This window comes from Dermochelys coriacea, chromosome 2, assembly GCF_009764565.3.
Source record: "Dermochelys coriacea isolate rDerCor1 chromosome 2, rDerCor1.pri.v4, whole genome shotgun sequence".
Taxonomy (NCBI): Eukaryota; Metazoa; Chordata; order Testudines; family Dermochelyidae; genus Dermochelys; species Dermochelys coriacea.
This window is the reverse complement of record NC_050069.1, coordinates 23,269,801-23,285,897: the sequence shown is the minus strand read 5'-3', so window position 1 is coordinate 23,285,897 and position 16,097 is coordinate 23,269,801. Positions and strand designations below refer to the sequence as shown.

General features: G+C 46.4%; 1 protein-coding gene across 3 annotated transcripts; it reads right to left on the bottom strand.

Moving 5' to 3' along the window:
* Positions 1 to 134: 134 nt before the first annotated feature.
* Positions 135 to 15,496, bottom strand: C2H8orf76 (chromosome 2 C8orf76 homolog). Of its 3 annotated transcripts, XM_038390823.2 has the most exons (7): positions 14,999 to 15,277; positions 10,045 to 10,140; positions 9,196 to 9,339; positions 7,854 to 8,380; positions 6,260 to 6,392; positions 4,574 to 4,663; positions 135 to 294 (listed from the first exon to the last, which is right to left on the bottom strand). In XM_038390823.2, the coding sequence occupies exons 1-7, from the start codon at positions 15,107 to 15,109 to the stop codon at positions 244 to 246; spliced, it is 1,152 nt and encodes a 383-aa protein (XP_038246751.1). In that variant the 5' UTR covers positions 15,110 to 15,277; the 3' UTR covers positions 135 to 243. The 3 variants fall into 3 exon arrangements, with proteins under 3 accessions (XP_038246751.1, XP_038246750.1, XP_038246752.1); XM_038390822.2 differs by lacking the exon at positions 135 to 294 and having other exon boundaries at positions 3,356 to 4,663; positions 14,999 to 15,496; XM_038390824.2 differs by lacking the exon at positions 135 to 294 and having other exon boundaries at positions 3,356 to 4,663; positions 7,854 to 8,329.
* Between the last annotated feature and the right edge of the window lie 601 nt (positions 15,497 to 16,097).

The following is a 16,097-nucleotide window of genomic DNA, read 5'->3' as shown; positions in this document are numbered from 1 at the left end:
CTCCCATTCAGCCATTGGCTCAATGCTGTTACCCCACTAGCTCCCATGCCCCTTCCCCAATCTGTCCCCCCCAGCCCTTCTGAACCCCCCAGCAGACCCAGGTGCCCATTTCTCCCCCCCCCATATCCCCTCACCTGACCCCGTAGGCAGGGTGCTGTGAGGAACACAGCCTCTCCTTCTCCCTCTCTGAGGCTGGCTGCTCCAGCCCAGAGCCAGCTGCCCTCACTTCTGGCGCCACAGCAGCTACCGGTGAGCAAAAGGTGTAACTGCAGTGTCTCTGGCAGAATCTATTTTCTGGGGAGAAAAAAAAAAAAATCTACAGAGGACAATAATTCTGCGCATGTACAGAAGTGCAGAATTCCCCCAGAAGTAACACTAGGCAATAGATTTTTGCAGTAAGATCTCAAGCAGTTGCAGATTATAAACACCAAGGAAAAAATGGAATTGTTTGAGGTGGTGCAAGGAAAGGGAGTGATCAGAAAATTTTCCCTGACAATGAGTTGTGTTAGGCTGTAGAACAATCTCCCTTGAGAAGCCCCTTATTATCTAGTAAAATGGACAAAACACTAGAAAATGTACTGCAGGGAACAGTCCTGCACTAGCAGGAGGAGGGTCTCCAACCATCTTGGCCGTTTCCACCACTAACATCTATGATAATGACTAGAGCACAGAACTGTGTTGATAAGCCATTGAATAAAATTGCAAAAACATTTTGTGGCATCTGTTTTTATTTGATTTTCATTGACACCTTGTTCTGTTATTTACGAATAGCCATCAGGACAACCATGACCTATTCTCTTTGCAAAACAGATTTGAGAGACCTCCATTAAGTTCCCTTTGTGAGCAATGTTTTGCTTATTCCTTTCCTCTTAACTTGTGCGCCTTCTACTATCTTTTCCAATAGCATAACTTGTTTCTATATAGTCATAACCAAAACTAAATGAAAAATTAGATTTTATTTCCACTGACATCTATTAAACCCATATGGCCTATTGGCTTACTTGGGGTACTAACGCATTCTGTTCATATTTTTAATAGAGATGTGCCAAAGGGGTCAATAAAATATTTTGGTAGTGCCAGCTTTGTAATTCAGTTAGTGTCAATGCAGTTGCCAGAGAGAGCTTATTGCACCTGTGTTCTAGTATTTATATTACCTAAAAGACCCAGTCAGCACTAGGGACTGCGTAAATACTTGAAGACAAGCCCTAGCTCAACAAGCGTACACTCTAGGCGTAGGTCTCTAAAGCTCATAGTGGCTTTACATTTAGTTCCACTTCCAACTCAAAGTAGAAAGTTTTATAAGTTAATCTTTTACTGACTTGGGTCCTGCATATCTTTTTTGGTACAGCAGAAATCGGCTGAGACAGCAGGAGGCTAGTTATAGGGGGTACATAATAGAAGTCCTTCTACTCTAGAACTTACTTCACCCTTTATGAGGCCTGTATATTTACAGGATTTTCTGAGGAGCTGGAGCATGGTTTGGGAGCTTTTCCTGGTAACCAAACTGATAAACAATTTTCCTTGTTACTGTGAAATCATAGCTTGGGGACTGCAGAATCATAGGCTGCACACAGCTAACCAGGAGAGTGGATTGTTGTTAATGATGCCCACAGGACTAGAATATCACACAAACTTGCCAGCCAACATTTATGGTTGCAGTCCATAAAAGACCCTTTTTAAATGAGAGCACTGTGATAAAGGGAGCTGCTGACTAGCCAGTATATTTAATCAGAGGGCCCACATTTTGGTCCTTTAAAAATATTTTGTAGCGCAGAGTTTCACTACCAGGTGGACGATTTACCTATTCAGTCATCTGTTCATGCCAAATTGCAGCAAAGTAACATTATGACTTGCACTGTGCTTTAGTGAAATTTTTAAAGCTGAACACCAGGGATATAGCTTCTTCTTTGATGAGGAATTCACTGGCATAAAGTTTCAAGCCAATTTAATGGTGTGCTGGAAATTCCCAAGACATGTCTCAAGATGATCCACCAACAATAGTGCCCACTAGCTAAAACAGACAGCCAGTAATAAAAAGCATAGCTATCCTAGTACCAGCTCTAGTTTTCAAAAAAAAAAAAAGCAACTGCTACTCCCAGCCCCAGTTATACAAATCATCACAAAACATTTTGCTGGTCCTAATATTTTATAGACCTAAGCAACTGATAGCTCCTCAGCATAAAGCCAACTCTTGAGATTTGACCTAGTCATTCATAGCCCAATGAAATCCCCAAAAGCAGTCTCAATGCTGTGCAAATATTAAAACTAAACTAAACTATATGAAATTGATCCAATATGGTAGTGGGGGATACTTTGTGCAGCTGAGTTCTCCAAAACTTTAGAGGCAGTGTAGATTGGAGATAAACGGATAATAATGTGGGAGGTCCACTTTGGATAGAGTATAAGGGTCAAATTCAGCCCTGGCATTAATGGGTGCAGCTCACATTAATTTATATAAGAGCTGAGCTTGAATGTCAAGTGAATGTCATTTCTGTTCTGATGGAAAGTAGTTCACAATTTCAGAAAAAAATTAAGCCAAAAATCCTAAACAGGCTCCCACACGCTAAACTGGCCAATGATCAACAGCACATGTAATTACAAGCAGCTGCAGAAGTGTCCCAACTTTCAGCAAAGCCCGAGAAAGATCATGACACACCACTTTACATTTGCTTGAGGAGAAAGGCCTCATGTAAACACCACCATGAGACTCCACTCCAACTCTGTTAACTGTGGCAGTGAACAGCTGGTTATGTCTGCCAAAAACCAGAATTACTGCATTCAAATGCTTACAGTATTAAATAGCATATATTTAGTGTGCTCCCATGCAACAATCACTTCAGAACCATTATAACTAGCTTTCCATAAATCTTCCTATCCAAAAGTAGAAACTGAAAGTCTAGGAAGTACATATAGTTGTGTGTAAGCATCAGTTTATTCAGTGTCCTCTTTAAAAGAGCCCAATAAAGTGTTCTTTACTTTTAGAACACACGACTAAAAAGGAATACTTGGTTATATTTAAGTGTATTAAGTATACTTGCTAAACAACTAAGCTGTCCAGGATGTGGTTTAACATTAAGTTACAAAACCACCATAAATAATTTGATACGACAGGGAGGCAATTTTTTTTCCCCCTCAAGAAGTCCAATACTTAACTTTTACTGAACACAAATGATTACTGAGCATTACATAACAATGCTGAACAATTGTTTTAAACTCCATTTAAAATTAGCAGAGAAGCGTGTTTTTGAGTAGGGGATTACAGTCCAGTGTATTTGTTTTTAAGAGCTTCAGCATTCTTTAGTACATTGAAAAGAAAGGCAAGCACAAGATAAGGAAAATCCCCAAGAAGACAAAATCATGCTGAAAGAGTATATTTTGATTTGGTAACAGTTAATGAAACATTAATGAGAACAGAATACATTTCATGTTTGAGGAGGAGTAGGGAATAATTTTTTTTTAAAAATTAAGAGCACACCTTGGTTGCCTGGAATGCAAACTATGTTGAACAGAGAAAACCAAACAAAGATCGCTGCCTTTTACAAAGCGCAGAACAAGTCCAAACCATGTAATTTCACTGCTTTTAAAAACCTACAGCAAACAGGTGTCTGGATTCATTATAAATTGAAGGTATAACGTGAAAAATATGTACAGATGAGAGAACTGGTTTGCAGTAGGATGAACAATGCATTTTTCTCTTGCACAATTTCACAAAGGGTACAATCGGACTAAGTTCTCTCCAGTATGTATAGCCTCAGAAACTTATTACTCTGAGCCCTCTGCACAAGCAAAAGTGGGGATGTATAGTGAGTTCTACACTTGCACAGAGAACCCATTAGCCTTGAAGAGAGACTCACTGTGCAGACTAGAATGGACATTTTAGCATTACATTTTTCGAAAGTCACAGAGTTGCTCCTTCTTGAAAATGTTCTGAATACAACTTAATATATTAAGGTTCCCAGCTAACTGAATTTGAATAGTAGAAATATCTCTACTTATAAAGCAATACTAATTTTAAAAACACACCCACCAGATTTTAAAATAAGAAACTGCTAATTCTACAGCTCTAAATACAGCAAGATAAAACCAAATACTGAATAAATTTCAGGCTAGATATTGTGGTGAGATTCCCCTAAGGACATCAGAGCTGCAAAGAAATCATAGGTGAGGTGTGCCCAAGAAGTAAACTTTGTGATGTTTGTGTTGCAATATGCCTTTGAAGGCTGATAATGTCACTTGCCGTGGCCCAGTTTTAAACCAGATCTGTCACTTCTATTGGAAATTTGTAGCACAGAAAGAAAAAGCCTACAAGTATGCAAGGAGACTGATGATTATAAATGCAGCCAATATATGTTCTTAAAAGATATACAATCACGTTATTTTAAAAATAAAGTAATATGAACTTTATTCCATCATCATTAGAGGTAGAGAGGATAAAAAAATAAATACAACAATAGCCTGTAAGTTATATATATTCCATCATAAAGTATCTGGGCAGAATTGTCGGTTAAAGTGACAAACTGTCTTGGAGCTTTTTGAACCATTTGCCTTCAAATTCTATAGCTGATGTAGTTACCAAGGATGTCAGTGCTGAAGGGCCTACAGATTTTCTCTCCCCCTGAACATTCTCTTTCAGTTTTTCTGGAATGAGATCCTCTCCCATAACCTGCAGGTGAAATAAAAAGGGGGAAGAAAAAAAACCCAAAAAATTACCAGCAGGGAAAATAATACAGTCTATAGCAGTGGTTCTCAAAGCCAGTCCTCCGCTTGTTCAGGGAAAGCCCCTGGTGCGCCGGACCGGTTTGTTTACCTGCCACGTCCACAGGTTCGGCCAATCATGGCTCCCACTGGCCACGGTTCGCCGCTCCAGGCCAATGGGGGCTGCGGGAAGGGCAGCCAGCACGTCCCTTGGCCTGCGCCGGTTCCCGCAGCCCCCATTGTCCTGGAGCGGCGAACCGCGGCCAGTTGGAGCCGCGATCGGCCAAACCTGCGGGCGCAGCAGGTAAACAAACTGATCCGATGAGCCAGGGGCTTTCCCTGAACGAGCAGTGGACTAGCTTTGAGAACCATTTGTCTACAGTAAATAAACACACACTTACACCTAGGAACACTAATAATACAACCGAGCTAACAGTTCCAACTCGTGCTCAAACTGTTCACCTACTGCATTGTGCAACAAAAATGGGACACTGAAGGCCCATGTGTCATAGCTGCAAAACTCCTCTCAGTTGGTCTTGGCTGTGCGCTGATGTTGGGGTTTTTGCTCACAGGATGAAAGTGAGAAACCTCATTGCCAAATATAAATTCAAGTAATTCACACATGACAGCAGCAGCAATATTTTGATTTCCCAGGAAGGCAGGCATTATACCAAGAAATGCATGAGAAGGGAGTCATTTCCTTTCCCAGATTTCTTTGTAATGTACTAGATAATCTGCATACTACTGCCCTCTACTGGATGGAATCAGTCCTGCTCTAATATGTCAGCTTGCAATGGACTTGCCTTTTAGTGGCCGATTAAATAAAAAGTATAAAGCCCTACTAGTGACAGCAAAAAGAGATTCTCCTTGAGTTCAAGTATATAGGTGCCTATGTGTCATGAGCTCAACACCACAAAATCCATTTTAGAGATTACAAACATGCAGCCTCAATGAACTCAGATATGGAATATATTCCCACTCTTATGGAACCCTCTAAAACTAGTATAGAACCTAGTACTCATAATAAGACAACAAAAATTAATACTGTTAAAATAATTATTGCACGGAAGTTTCAGTTTGTCTTTCTGAAAAACTAATAAGAAATTGGAGTGTTTAATAAGACTCCATGTGTTCTCAGTTTGTTGTACGTTTATAATTTTCTCTCCGTGCACACATTTTTCTTAAAATGAAACAGTGTCCTAATCAAAGCAAAAAAACGGAATACCCCAAAACAACAGGCACCTCTTCAGAGTACCTACAAATATAAATCTGAAGAGTCAGAGCTTACATAATGCCCCTCCCCCAGAACATTTGCCCCAGAGATTAGACAAATCTCTGCAAACTAAGTGGATCAATATAAGACAAAAAGAAAAGGAGTACTTGTGGCACCTTAGAGACTAACAAATGTATTAGAGCATAAGCTCTAATAAATTTGTTAGTCTCTAAGGTGCCACAAGTACTCCTTTTCTTTTTGCGAATACAGACTAACATGGCTGCTACTCTGAAACCTGTCAATATAAGACAGTGTCTATGAACTCGTTTCACAACGAAATGGTACACTCACCTCAGTAATCAATAGCAAGGATTCTTCCTTTAAACCAAAACCTTTTACTTTGTCTTCAATTTCCTGCTGAACCTTTACATTCTTCTCCAGAGCAAAGGATGACTGTTGCAACTGTGTAATCTGAAGTAAAAGCCTGAAAGTAGAAAGTCTCAGTGAAAATATGCAGCCAATTCAGAGAAGTGCTGACTGTAAAAATATTAGACAACATGAAATCAAGACTTTTTAAGAATTGTTTTAAAACAAACTGGTTTTTTGGGGATTTTTAACCAGGGAAGTGGAGAAAGGAGAAATCTGTACACATCTATGCAGGTTATATCGTACTCAGCACCGTGATAGGAGATACACCATGGTTTGATATGAGATACCCAGCTTCAGCGTTCATCCTGTGCTCAATATCTGATTTCAGACTTAACAAGAAAGCAGCATCTTACTGCATATAGAGATGACTATCATTGTAAACAGGAGAGCGAGAGAGAGAGAAACTTCAGTTTTAAGGCAAAAAGGTACCTTAGATTCTAAAGAATCTCATACTCATCTCCACACAAACCAGTCCTCAGATGTGGCTCTAAAGTCTTTTACAAATGTACCCATTTCAGAGGAAGTGCTGCAAGCCTCGACATAATGCTTTTAGTGCATTTATAGACAAGCTTTCACCAGCAGAAGTTAGTCCAATAAAAGATATTACACCTCACCAACAGTTTTAGTACAGAACCTTATTCACTGGGGGGTGAAATTCATAGGAACATCTCTCCCCCCCCTTTTGAGGGACAGTTATACCTCACCCGTTCTGAGGTGTACACTAAACATTTTAAAATTTCACAGGATGACTAACATATTCAATGATTTATGAAAATCTTGGATTTCTTAGAGGCAAGGACAGAAATTCATAAGAGCTCATTTCTAATTCATTTTTGTCAAAGATTATGTTTTTGGTTGGGTTTTGGTTGTTGGGTGGGAAGAAAGGGAGAAGAGAAACAGTTATGCAATTCAGTGTTTTCTCTTCAGTCAACAGTCACAGAATTTATTTTTCAACTTCATCCATTGTGCAAACTGGTGAATTATAAAAATAATTCTATCTAAGCTGCAAGGAAATAAGACAGGCTGTATCACCAGGAAGGAAGTCAGCTATCCCTCTCCATTGCTTAAGTTGTTGCTGTACCATGGATTCCAAAACTAAGAGCAGCACAACAACTGAAATAGCACAGTATTAGTAGTGTAAGTATGGGAAGCTTTCCATATAAAATCATTTTTAAAAAGACCATTGAGAATATACACCACCATTTTAGGGTATTAAGGCAAAGAATTAAAAAAAATTGAATTAATTTACATTTCATCCATTCAGAAGAGTGGTTTGCTTTTTGCATTTAACTCAGATTGCAGAGTGAAATCAGACTGGTCAGTTTTATTTTCTGTTACTCTTGCAATAGTACAATGTGTGTGTGTGTGTGTGTATGTATTTGCAACAATGAGGGAAATATTTAAATTGACAATGTCAAATTTTGATATTGAGGTTTAGGAATACTACATTTTTAAAATAAAATCTTTTTGGACTAAGGGTAGTTAAAGTTTTCCCTTTAGTTATATGCTTAGTTACCTTGTTCTAACAAAGGAAGCACATGCCTTTATCAAAACATCTTTCAATGATTCCTGTCCCCAGAACTCAAAGGTAGCATGTTTCATTTTGTCCCGTGTTTCACATTCTTCTGTGATATGGAGGGAACCCTCTACCATGTGGCTATCGATGTAAGATACTGAGCTGTCTCTGATTGTTTTTGTAGAACATGTTGAACAAACGTCTTCTCTCCCGCGGTGCGTTTTGTGACATTGAAGGTTCGTTTCTTTTCCAAACAGTCCTAGTGAGGTTTGGAAAACTTGGTCATTTGCAGTACAATCTTTGCATTGAACAAGTTTCGTTTCTGAAATGAATGATGGAGGCAGAGTCTGTAAAAAGTTCATATAAGCCTCAGCAAGTAGCTTCCAGTTCCATGGGTTAAAAGGATGTAAGGAAATCAGTTGCTGTAGGCATGTGATCTTTTTCTCCATATTTTTCAGGCGACAGTAAATGGCAAACTGCAGGTTGAGGACAGTTGTTAAATGATCTGTGTTAGTTGCCCCATTTCTCTAGAAACAAATTATTACAGATTAAACACAGTAGAATGGATGGAGTCATCATTATTCAGGAGGATATTTTTCCAGTGATGCACAAATCCCTCTCTCTGCTTATGATTTCCAAAATTAATTATCCAAATTGTTAAATTTTAAAGATAATCTGATATAACGATGTGCAATCAGCCACAGTAGATTCAAAGAATGCAGTCCCCTAAGTGGTGCCTTATCCCAATCTGACAGTATAATCTTTGAATTTTATCACCACTTATCTTTTTTATAGTTTTATACTGCCACCCATTGACAAAGTATCTTAGTGTCTTCCACATAAAACAACAGCAAAAGCAAAATCCCTAGGGGACTTCATGAAGTCTCTGGAACTTCTCCTTTTACAGGAACAGAACTCTGCTTGGGGTAAGGTTTTTGGAGGCGTGTGGGAGGGGTTGGTAGCGAATGCTTGGGAGTAAGAGGGGTGTTCAAATTGGGGGTGTCACTTATGGTGAAAAGATATGGACTATTCATTTACTCCCTTTCTTCATTACATTAATCCTGGCCAGAAGACCAAGATTCTACTCCTCTCTAGCATTACCACCAACACTTTTGTGGCAAAGCGTTTTAATTTGTAAAGAACAAATACATACATTAGTGACAACCACTCTCCCTTTACCAAACATTCTTTGCACTGAGCTCACATAAAGGAGTTATTTTACAGGAGAAGAAAATTCTTCCAGAAAACAGTTATGTATTTAAAAAAAAAAAAAGTACTAATCATGGTAGGGTGGGTGTGTAGGTGTTGTGGGGGGCAGGGGGAAAAGGACTGCATAACTAACCAGTTTTTCTGCAATATCCAGAGCCTCCTTGTGCCTTCCTAAGTGACCTAAACACCGAGCCTGGCCCTCTTGGACATCTCTTCTCATTGCAACGTTACTGGAAGGTAACAGCAGCAAGCAGCTTGAGTACTCATACAGGGCTTTCTAGTAGGATGTTTGCAAAAATAAAAGTTAAAATGAAAAGCAACAGGATATAGGACTAAGCAGATCTAAAAGAAAAAGATCAAAAGTTATAATTTAAATATGTACCACAATTACAGCTATAATCTGAATGGATAAGAATTCAAAGATCAAATCAACAACCTATTTTGTTTAAGGTGACCCGCCAAGTACTTTGAAAAATTGGGCATGAGCTGGTTTTTTGGAGGGGGTGTGGAGAGAAATGGTGAACTTCTTTATTATGTATAAAGACTAATAAGGATGATGAATATAAAAAGTGTTAAACACAATCCTTCAGGTTGATGAAAAATCTCAACTATCACTGACGTAAATGAGGTTTGCTCAGCACATGAAAGGATCATGTACTCAGTTGGGAAAAGAATAAAAAGTTAAAAGAGAGCAAGGAAGGTCTGAGTATCAGAAAACATCTGTAGAAATAGATTTATCAACTGAGTTATAGAATAAAGCTTTACAAAATGTATTTGATCACAGAAACCATTTTTCATTTGGACCTAGTCTGTTTAAGTGGAATCCGCTATATTTCAAGTTTTGAGCTTTATCTACTTGAGGTTCCCTTTAAGAACTACAGGACAAACATTTAAGCTGTTGATGCAGAAAGCGTCAATAATCCAAGATTTCAATCTGACTCATATCCCTGTTTTGCAGAAAGTATTAGAACCATAAAAATACCTGAAACTCTTGTTGTCTGTATGCCAAATCCGCTCTGAATTTTTTGGCAGTTAGAATTTCTACATCGTCCTCGCTGTTTGCTTCCCCACAAAACCACTGTAAACACAAAGAAAAATATTCAAGTGTATTGTGGAAATTGAAGTTATGATTTTTAACTTGGCTATTAAGCAGTTTACAACAACAAACTACTAGTGTCAGGACTGAGTACAGTATTTCAGGATGAGACTACACAGCAGTAGATTTGTAAGTGGGGAGACAGCATGAGGGCCAATGCAGCCATTATATTTAGAACAGGGGTGAGCAAATTATGGCCCATGGGCAGGAAATGGCCTGCGAGCCATTTTAGGCCAGGCCGCAAGCTCCTGCTGAGGAGTGGGGTCTCGAGCTTGCCCCGCTCTGGTGCTCCAGCCAGGACATTGGGTCGGGGGCTGCACCACGTGGCTTGGCCCTACTCCAGCGCTCCAGCTGGGGTGCTGGGTCGGGTGCTGCACCACGCGGCTCCTGGAAGCTGTGGCATGGCACTGTCTTACTCCTACACACTCCAATGGCCCCCTTTGGCGCTCCAATGGGAGCTGCAGGGGCGGTGCCTGCAGATGGGGCAGTGTGCAGAGCTGCTTGGCCACTCCTCCGCGTAGGAGCCAGAGAAGAGACATGCCACTGCTTCTGGGAGCCACTTGAGGTAAGCGCCACTTGGAGCCTGCACACCTGAGCCTCTCCCCATACCCCAACTCCCTGCCCCAGCCCTGATCCCCCTCCTGCTCTCCAAACCCCTCAATCGCAGCCCGGAGCACCCTCCTACACGCCCAACCCGTCATCTCCAGCGCCACTCCACAGCCTGCACCCCCAACCAGAGCCCTCACCTCCTCCCGCACGCCAACCCCAATTTTGTGAGCATTCATGGCCCACCATACAATTTCTATTTCCAGATGTGGCCCTCAGGCCAAAAAGTTTGCCCATCCCTGATTTAGAAGCTATCACACCAAGTTCACAAACAAGTTCACCATAATGGGTAAATATAATACTGCATTAAATGCAAACATTTATGGTACTATAAAGTTAAGATTGCGAATCAGAAATCTAAAAAATAAGGAAATTAAAAAGTTAAGGTTTCAACAGCAATTTATCTCAGGTATGTTACACAGACTATATATTTTATAGCAGCGGTTCTCAACCTATTTCTTTCCGAGGACCCCTCCCAACATGCAATAAAAACTCCATGGCCCACTAGTGCCACAACAACCGCTTTGCTGCATATGAAAAACAGGGCCGGCATTAGGGAATAGCAAGCAGGGCAGTTGCTTGGGGCCCTATGTAACAGGGGCCACCATAAAACTACATGGCTCAGGCTTCAGTCCCTGATGGCAGGCCTCGGGGCTTCAGCCCCAGGCAGTGGGTCTTCGCCTTTCTAACCTAGGCCCCAGCGAGTCTAATTCTGGCCCTGCTTGGCGGACCCCCAAAACCTGCTCGCAACCCCCTAGGGGGCCCCAGACTCCTTGTTGAGAACCACTGTTTTACTGCATACCCAAGTACTGGCAGGCTGAAGTGTATAGTCAACAAATAGAGTAGAAATCTAAACTTTTCAATTTCCTGATTCACATTCTTGGTTTTCTCAATCTTAATGTTGCATTCACAGTCCTTTCTTTAAAAAAAAAAAAAAATTAGAGACATGCTGCTGAAAAGTTTTCACAAAGTTCTCCTCCTTCTGAAGTGCCAGAGCAGCATGACTATTCTATTTGACAGATTCTTATACTAGCCTCATCACCATAATATCTGAGCATCTTCCAGTACTGCCTTAATCACCATAACTAACATTTGCCATGTGTGGTTCATTCTCTCTCTCATCCTCTCCTCAGGATGTGTTCAATGGAGAGTTTTGGTTTGGTAGGGTGTGGGTGGAGACTGGAGGAGTGTGTGTGTTTTAAATGTACATGCTGCTATATATTTATGTTAGAGTAGACAAATGACCTAAACTCAGAAACACTGTAAAGACTACTCTCAAAGCCAAGATGGACTATCTGCTGTCAGCACTCATTTTACCATTTGGAAACCGTGAAAAACTGTATGGATTATTATTTGTATTACCATAGAAGCCTCAGTCATGGACCAGGACCCCATAGTGTTAAGTGCTGTATGAACACAGAGCAAAAAGCCCCAGCCCCAAAGAGTTTACAATCTAAGAAATGGATACAGGTCTAATGCACATGGGTGAACACTGCAAGCTCTATTCTGCTCTCACTTAGACTAGGCACAGCTCTGGCACTGCAAGAACCTCACCTCCTCCAACAGTGCCCTGGCACAGCTCCTTCCCACAATGCCCCCCCCACTACCCATACAACAGTGTCCCTCAATCCAACCCCCCCAACAGTTCACCTGACCCAGCCCCCACACACTTTACCACCCCAACAGTGCTCCCCAGCTCAGCCCCCACTGCCTGTACAACAGTCCTTAAGACTGCCACCTTTCTAATTGCTGTTAACCAGACCCTGCAGGCCCTGCTCTGCGTCTTCCCCTAAACCCCCATCCTGTTGCTCATTGGACATTTCCACATCCCTCCCCCCAGCTGGGCTCCCTCTGCTGAGTAGGAGCTGGTGCAAGTTAATGATCTGGTGCCTCCCCCTGTCCTGCAGTAACTGGACTGTTGGTGTCCACTCAGTACATCTGACTGGACACTGCCAGGTCCCCTTTTCAACTGGACTTTCCGGTCAAAAACCGGATACCTAGCAACCCTGCATGGCACCCAGACGCCAAAAACTTGACTGTCTGGATAAACCCCAGACAGGTGGCAACCATAACACGGACCCCCACTGCCCATACAACAGTGTCCCCCCGCCCAACCAACAAAGCCCCTCAGCCATGTTCCCCAACCCGCTAATAGTGCTCCACCGGCCTAGCCCCCCTTGCCCATACAACAGTGCCCCCCAGCCCAGCCCCCACTGCCCATACAGCGGTGCCCCCAGCCGTGTTCCCCAACCCCCTAGCAGTGCTCCACCGGTCCAACCCCCGTTGCCCATACAACGGTGCCCCCCCAGCCCAGCCCCCCAACAGTGCCCCCAAGCGCAGCCCCCACTGCCCATACTACCGTGCCCCCCCAGCCCAACCCCCACTGCCCATACTACCGTGCCCCCCCAGCCCAGCCTGCCGACAGTGCCCCCCAGCCCAACCCCCACTGCCCATACAACGGTACACCCCCAACCCAGTGCCCCCCAGCCCAACCCCCACTGCCCATACAACGGTACACCCCCAACCCAGTGCCCCCCAGCCCAGCCCCCACTGCCCATACAACGGTACACCCCCAACCCAGTGCCCCCCAGCCCACCCCCACTGCCCATACAACGGTACACCCCCAACCCAGTGCCCCCCAGCCCAGCCCCCACTGCCCATACAGCGGTGCCCCCAGCCGTGTTCCCCAACCCCCTAGCAGTGCTCCACCGGTCCAGCCCCCGTTGCCCATACAACGGTGCCCCCCCAGCCCAGCCCCCCGACAGTGCCCCCAGCCCAGCCCCCACTGCCCATACTACCGTGCCCCCCCAGCCCAACCCCCACTGCCCATACTACCGTGCCCCCCCCAGCCCAGCCTGCCGACAGTGCCCCCCAGCCCAACCCCCACTGCCCATACTACCGTGCCCCCCCAGCCCAGCCTGCCGACAGTGCCCCCCAGCCCAACCCCCACTGCCCATACAACGGTACACCCCCAACCCAGTGCCCCCCAGCCCAACCCCCACTGCCCATACAACGGTACACCCCCAACCCAGTGCCCCCCAGCCCAGCCCCCACTGCCCATACAACGGTACACCCCCAACCCAGTGCCCCCCAGCCCAACCCCCACTGCCCATACAACGGTACACCCCCAACCCAGTGCCCCCCAGCCCAGCCCCCACTGCCCATACAGCGGTGCCCCCAGCCGTGTTCCCCAACCCCCTAGCAGTGCTCCACCGGTCCAGCCCCCGTTGCCCATACAACGGTGCCCCCCCCGCCCAGCCCCCCGACAGTGCCCCCAGCCCAGCCCCCACTGCCCATACTACCGTGCCCCCCCAGCCCAACCCCCACTGCCCATACTACCGTGCCCCCCCAGCCCAGTGTTTCCCAGCCCAGCCTGCCGACAGTGCCCCCCAGCCCAACCCCCACTGCCCATACAACGGTACACCCCCAACCCAGTGCCCCCAGCCCAACCCCCACTGCCCATACTACCGTGCCCCCCAGCCCAACCCCCACTGCCCATACTACCGTGCCCCCCCAGCCCAGCCCCCCAACAGTGCCCCCAAGCGCAGCCCCCACTGCCCATACTACCGTGCCCCCCCAGCCCAACCCCCACTGCCCATACTACCGTGCCCCCCCAGCCCAGCCTGCCGACAGTGCCCCCCAGCCCAACCCCCACTGCCCATACAACGGTACACCCCCAACCCAGTGCCCCCAGCCCAACCCCCACTGCCCATACTACCGTGCCCCCCCAGTCCAGCCTGCCGACAGTGCCCCCCAGCCCAACCCCCACTGCCCATACAACGGTACACCCCCAACCCAGTGCCCCCCAGCCCAGCCCCCACTGCCCATACAGCGGTGCCCCCAGCCGTGTTCCCCAACCCCCTAGCAGTGCTCCACCGGTCCAGCCCCCGTTGCCCATACAACGGTGCCCCCCCAGCCCAGCCCCCCGACAGTGCCCCCAGCCCAGCCCCCACTGCCCATACTACCGTGCCCCCCCAGCCCAACCCCCACTGCCTATACTACCGTCCCCCCCAGCCCAGTGTTTCCCAGCCCAGCCTGCCGACAGTGCCCCCCAGCCCAACCCCCACTGCCCATACAACGGTACACCCCCAACCCAGTGCCCCCAGCCCAACCCCCACTGCCCATACTACCGTGCCCCCCCAGCCCAGTGTTTCGCACCCAGCCCCCCGACAGTGCCCCCAGCCCAGCCTCCCCCTTCTCGTGGGCCCGGCCCGGGGGCAGAGGACACCCTCACCTGAGGCTCGCAGCGCTTGGCGCTGTAGGCCGCGCCGCCGCCGCCCCGGCCCCTGTCCCTGCTCTGCGCGAACATTGAATCCTCGAATTCCAGCCCCAGCGCCAGCTCCATCGCCTCAGCAAAACCGGCCTCCCTGGCCACCGAGTCCCGGCTAGAGCGCCCCCCGTGCGGGAACAGATAAAGCCATGGCTAGAGCGTCCCCTGGCGGAGCCTAGCCAGAAGGAGGTGGAGGCGCCGCGCAGCGGCCAGCGTGCGCCCCCACGGGGACCATAGAGAAACTCGGACCCGCTGCCGGAGTGTCTCCCGTGATGGGGTATTGCGCAAAAATCAAGGAGGATGCGGCTAGAGCGTCCCTCCCTGGCTATAGAGACGCAGTGGCAGCAGCTAGAGTGCCGCCCCGAGCTTCCGGGAGCCATCTCGGATTCGGCCTGGGCGCGCCAGCGGCGGCGCTGGCGCTCAGAGAGGGGAAAGAGCCGAGACGCTGGTGGGAACCGAACAGTCGGAGGGAATTGGATTAGGCACTGCGCCTCAGGGCCACCTCGTGACTGCAGCTCCCGGCATGCAACACACCTTCCTCTGCCAATCGGGGGGTGTCAGACGCGGAAACTACAACTCCCAGCATGCAATACTCGGCGTGCTGGGAACTGTAGTCCTTTCCATGCCCCACTGCCTGCTGGGAACTGTAGTCCGAGGCTTTGCCCGTGCTGCCTGTGGGTGGTGTATGGCCCGCGCGCTCCCTGTGGCCACGCAGGGCTCAGAGGCAGGGTAGGAACTGCTCTCGGAGGCACGTGGGCCTCTCGCCACTGTCTCATTTATCCCCTGCCGGTAAAGTTAATATTTGCATTAGCACCAGCCACCAGTATCCAAGATCAGGAGGAGCATTGCCTGCAGATGGAGGGAAGTGATGGTTCCCCTCTATTCGGCATTGGTGAGGCCACACCTGCAGTACTGCGTCCAGTTTTGGGCCCCACACTACCAGAAGGATGTGGGAAAATTGGAAAGAGTCCAGCGGAGGGTAACAAAAATGATTAGGGAGCTGGAGCACATGACTTATGAGGAGAAGCTGCGGGAACAGGGGTTATTTAGTCTGCAGAAGAGA

Coding starts and splice junctions, on each gene's coding strand:
- C2H8orf76 (XM_038390822.2), bottom strand. CDS start 15,109: ATGGAGCTGGCGCTGGGGCTGGAATTCGAGGATTCAATGTTCGCGCAG. Junction 10,141..14,998: donor CCAAGCGCTGCGAGCCTCAG/GTGAGGGTGTCC, acceptor TTGTGTTTACAG/TGGTTTTGTGGGGAAGCAAA. Junction 9,340..10,044: donor ACAGACAACAAGAGTTTCAG/GTATTTTTATGG, acceptor ACATCCTACTAG/AAAGCCCTGTATGAGTACTC.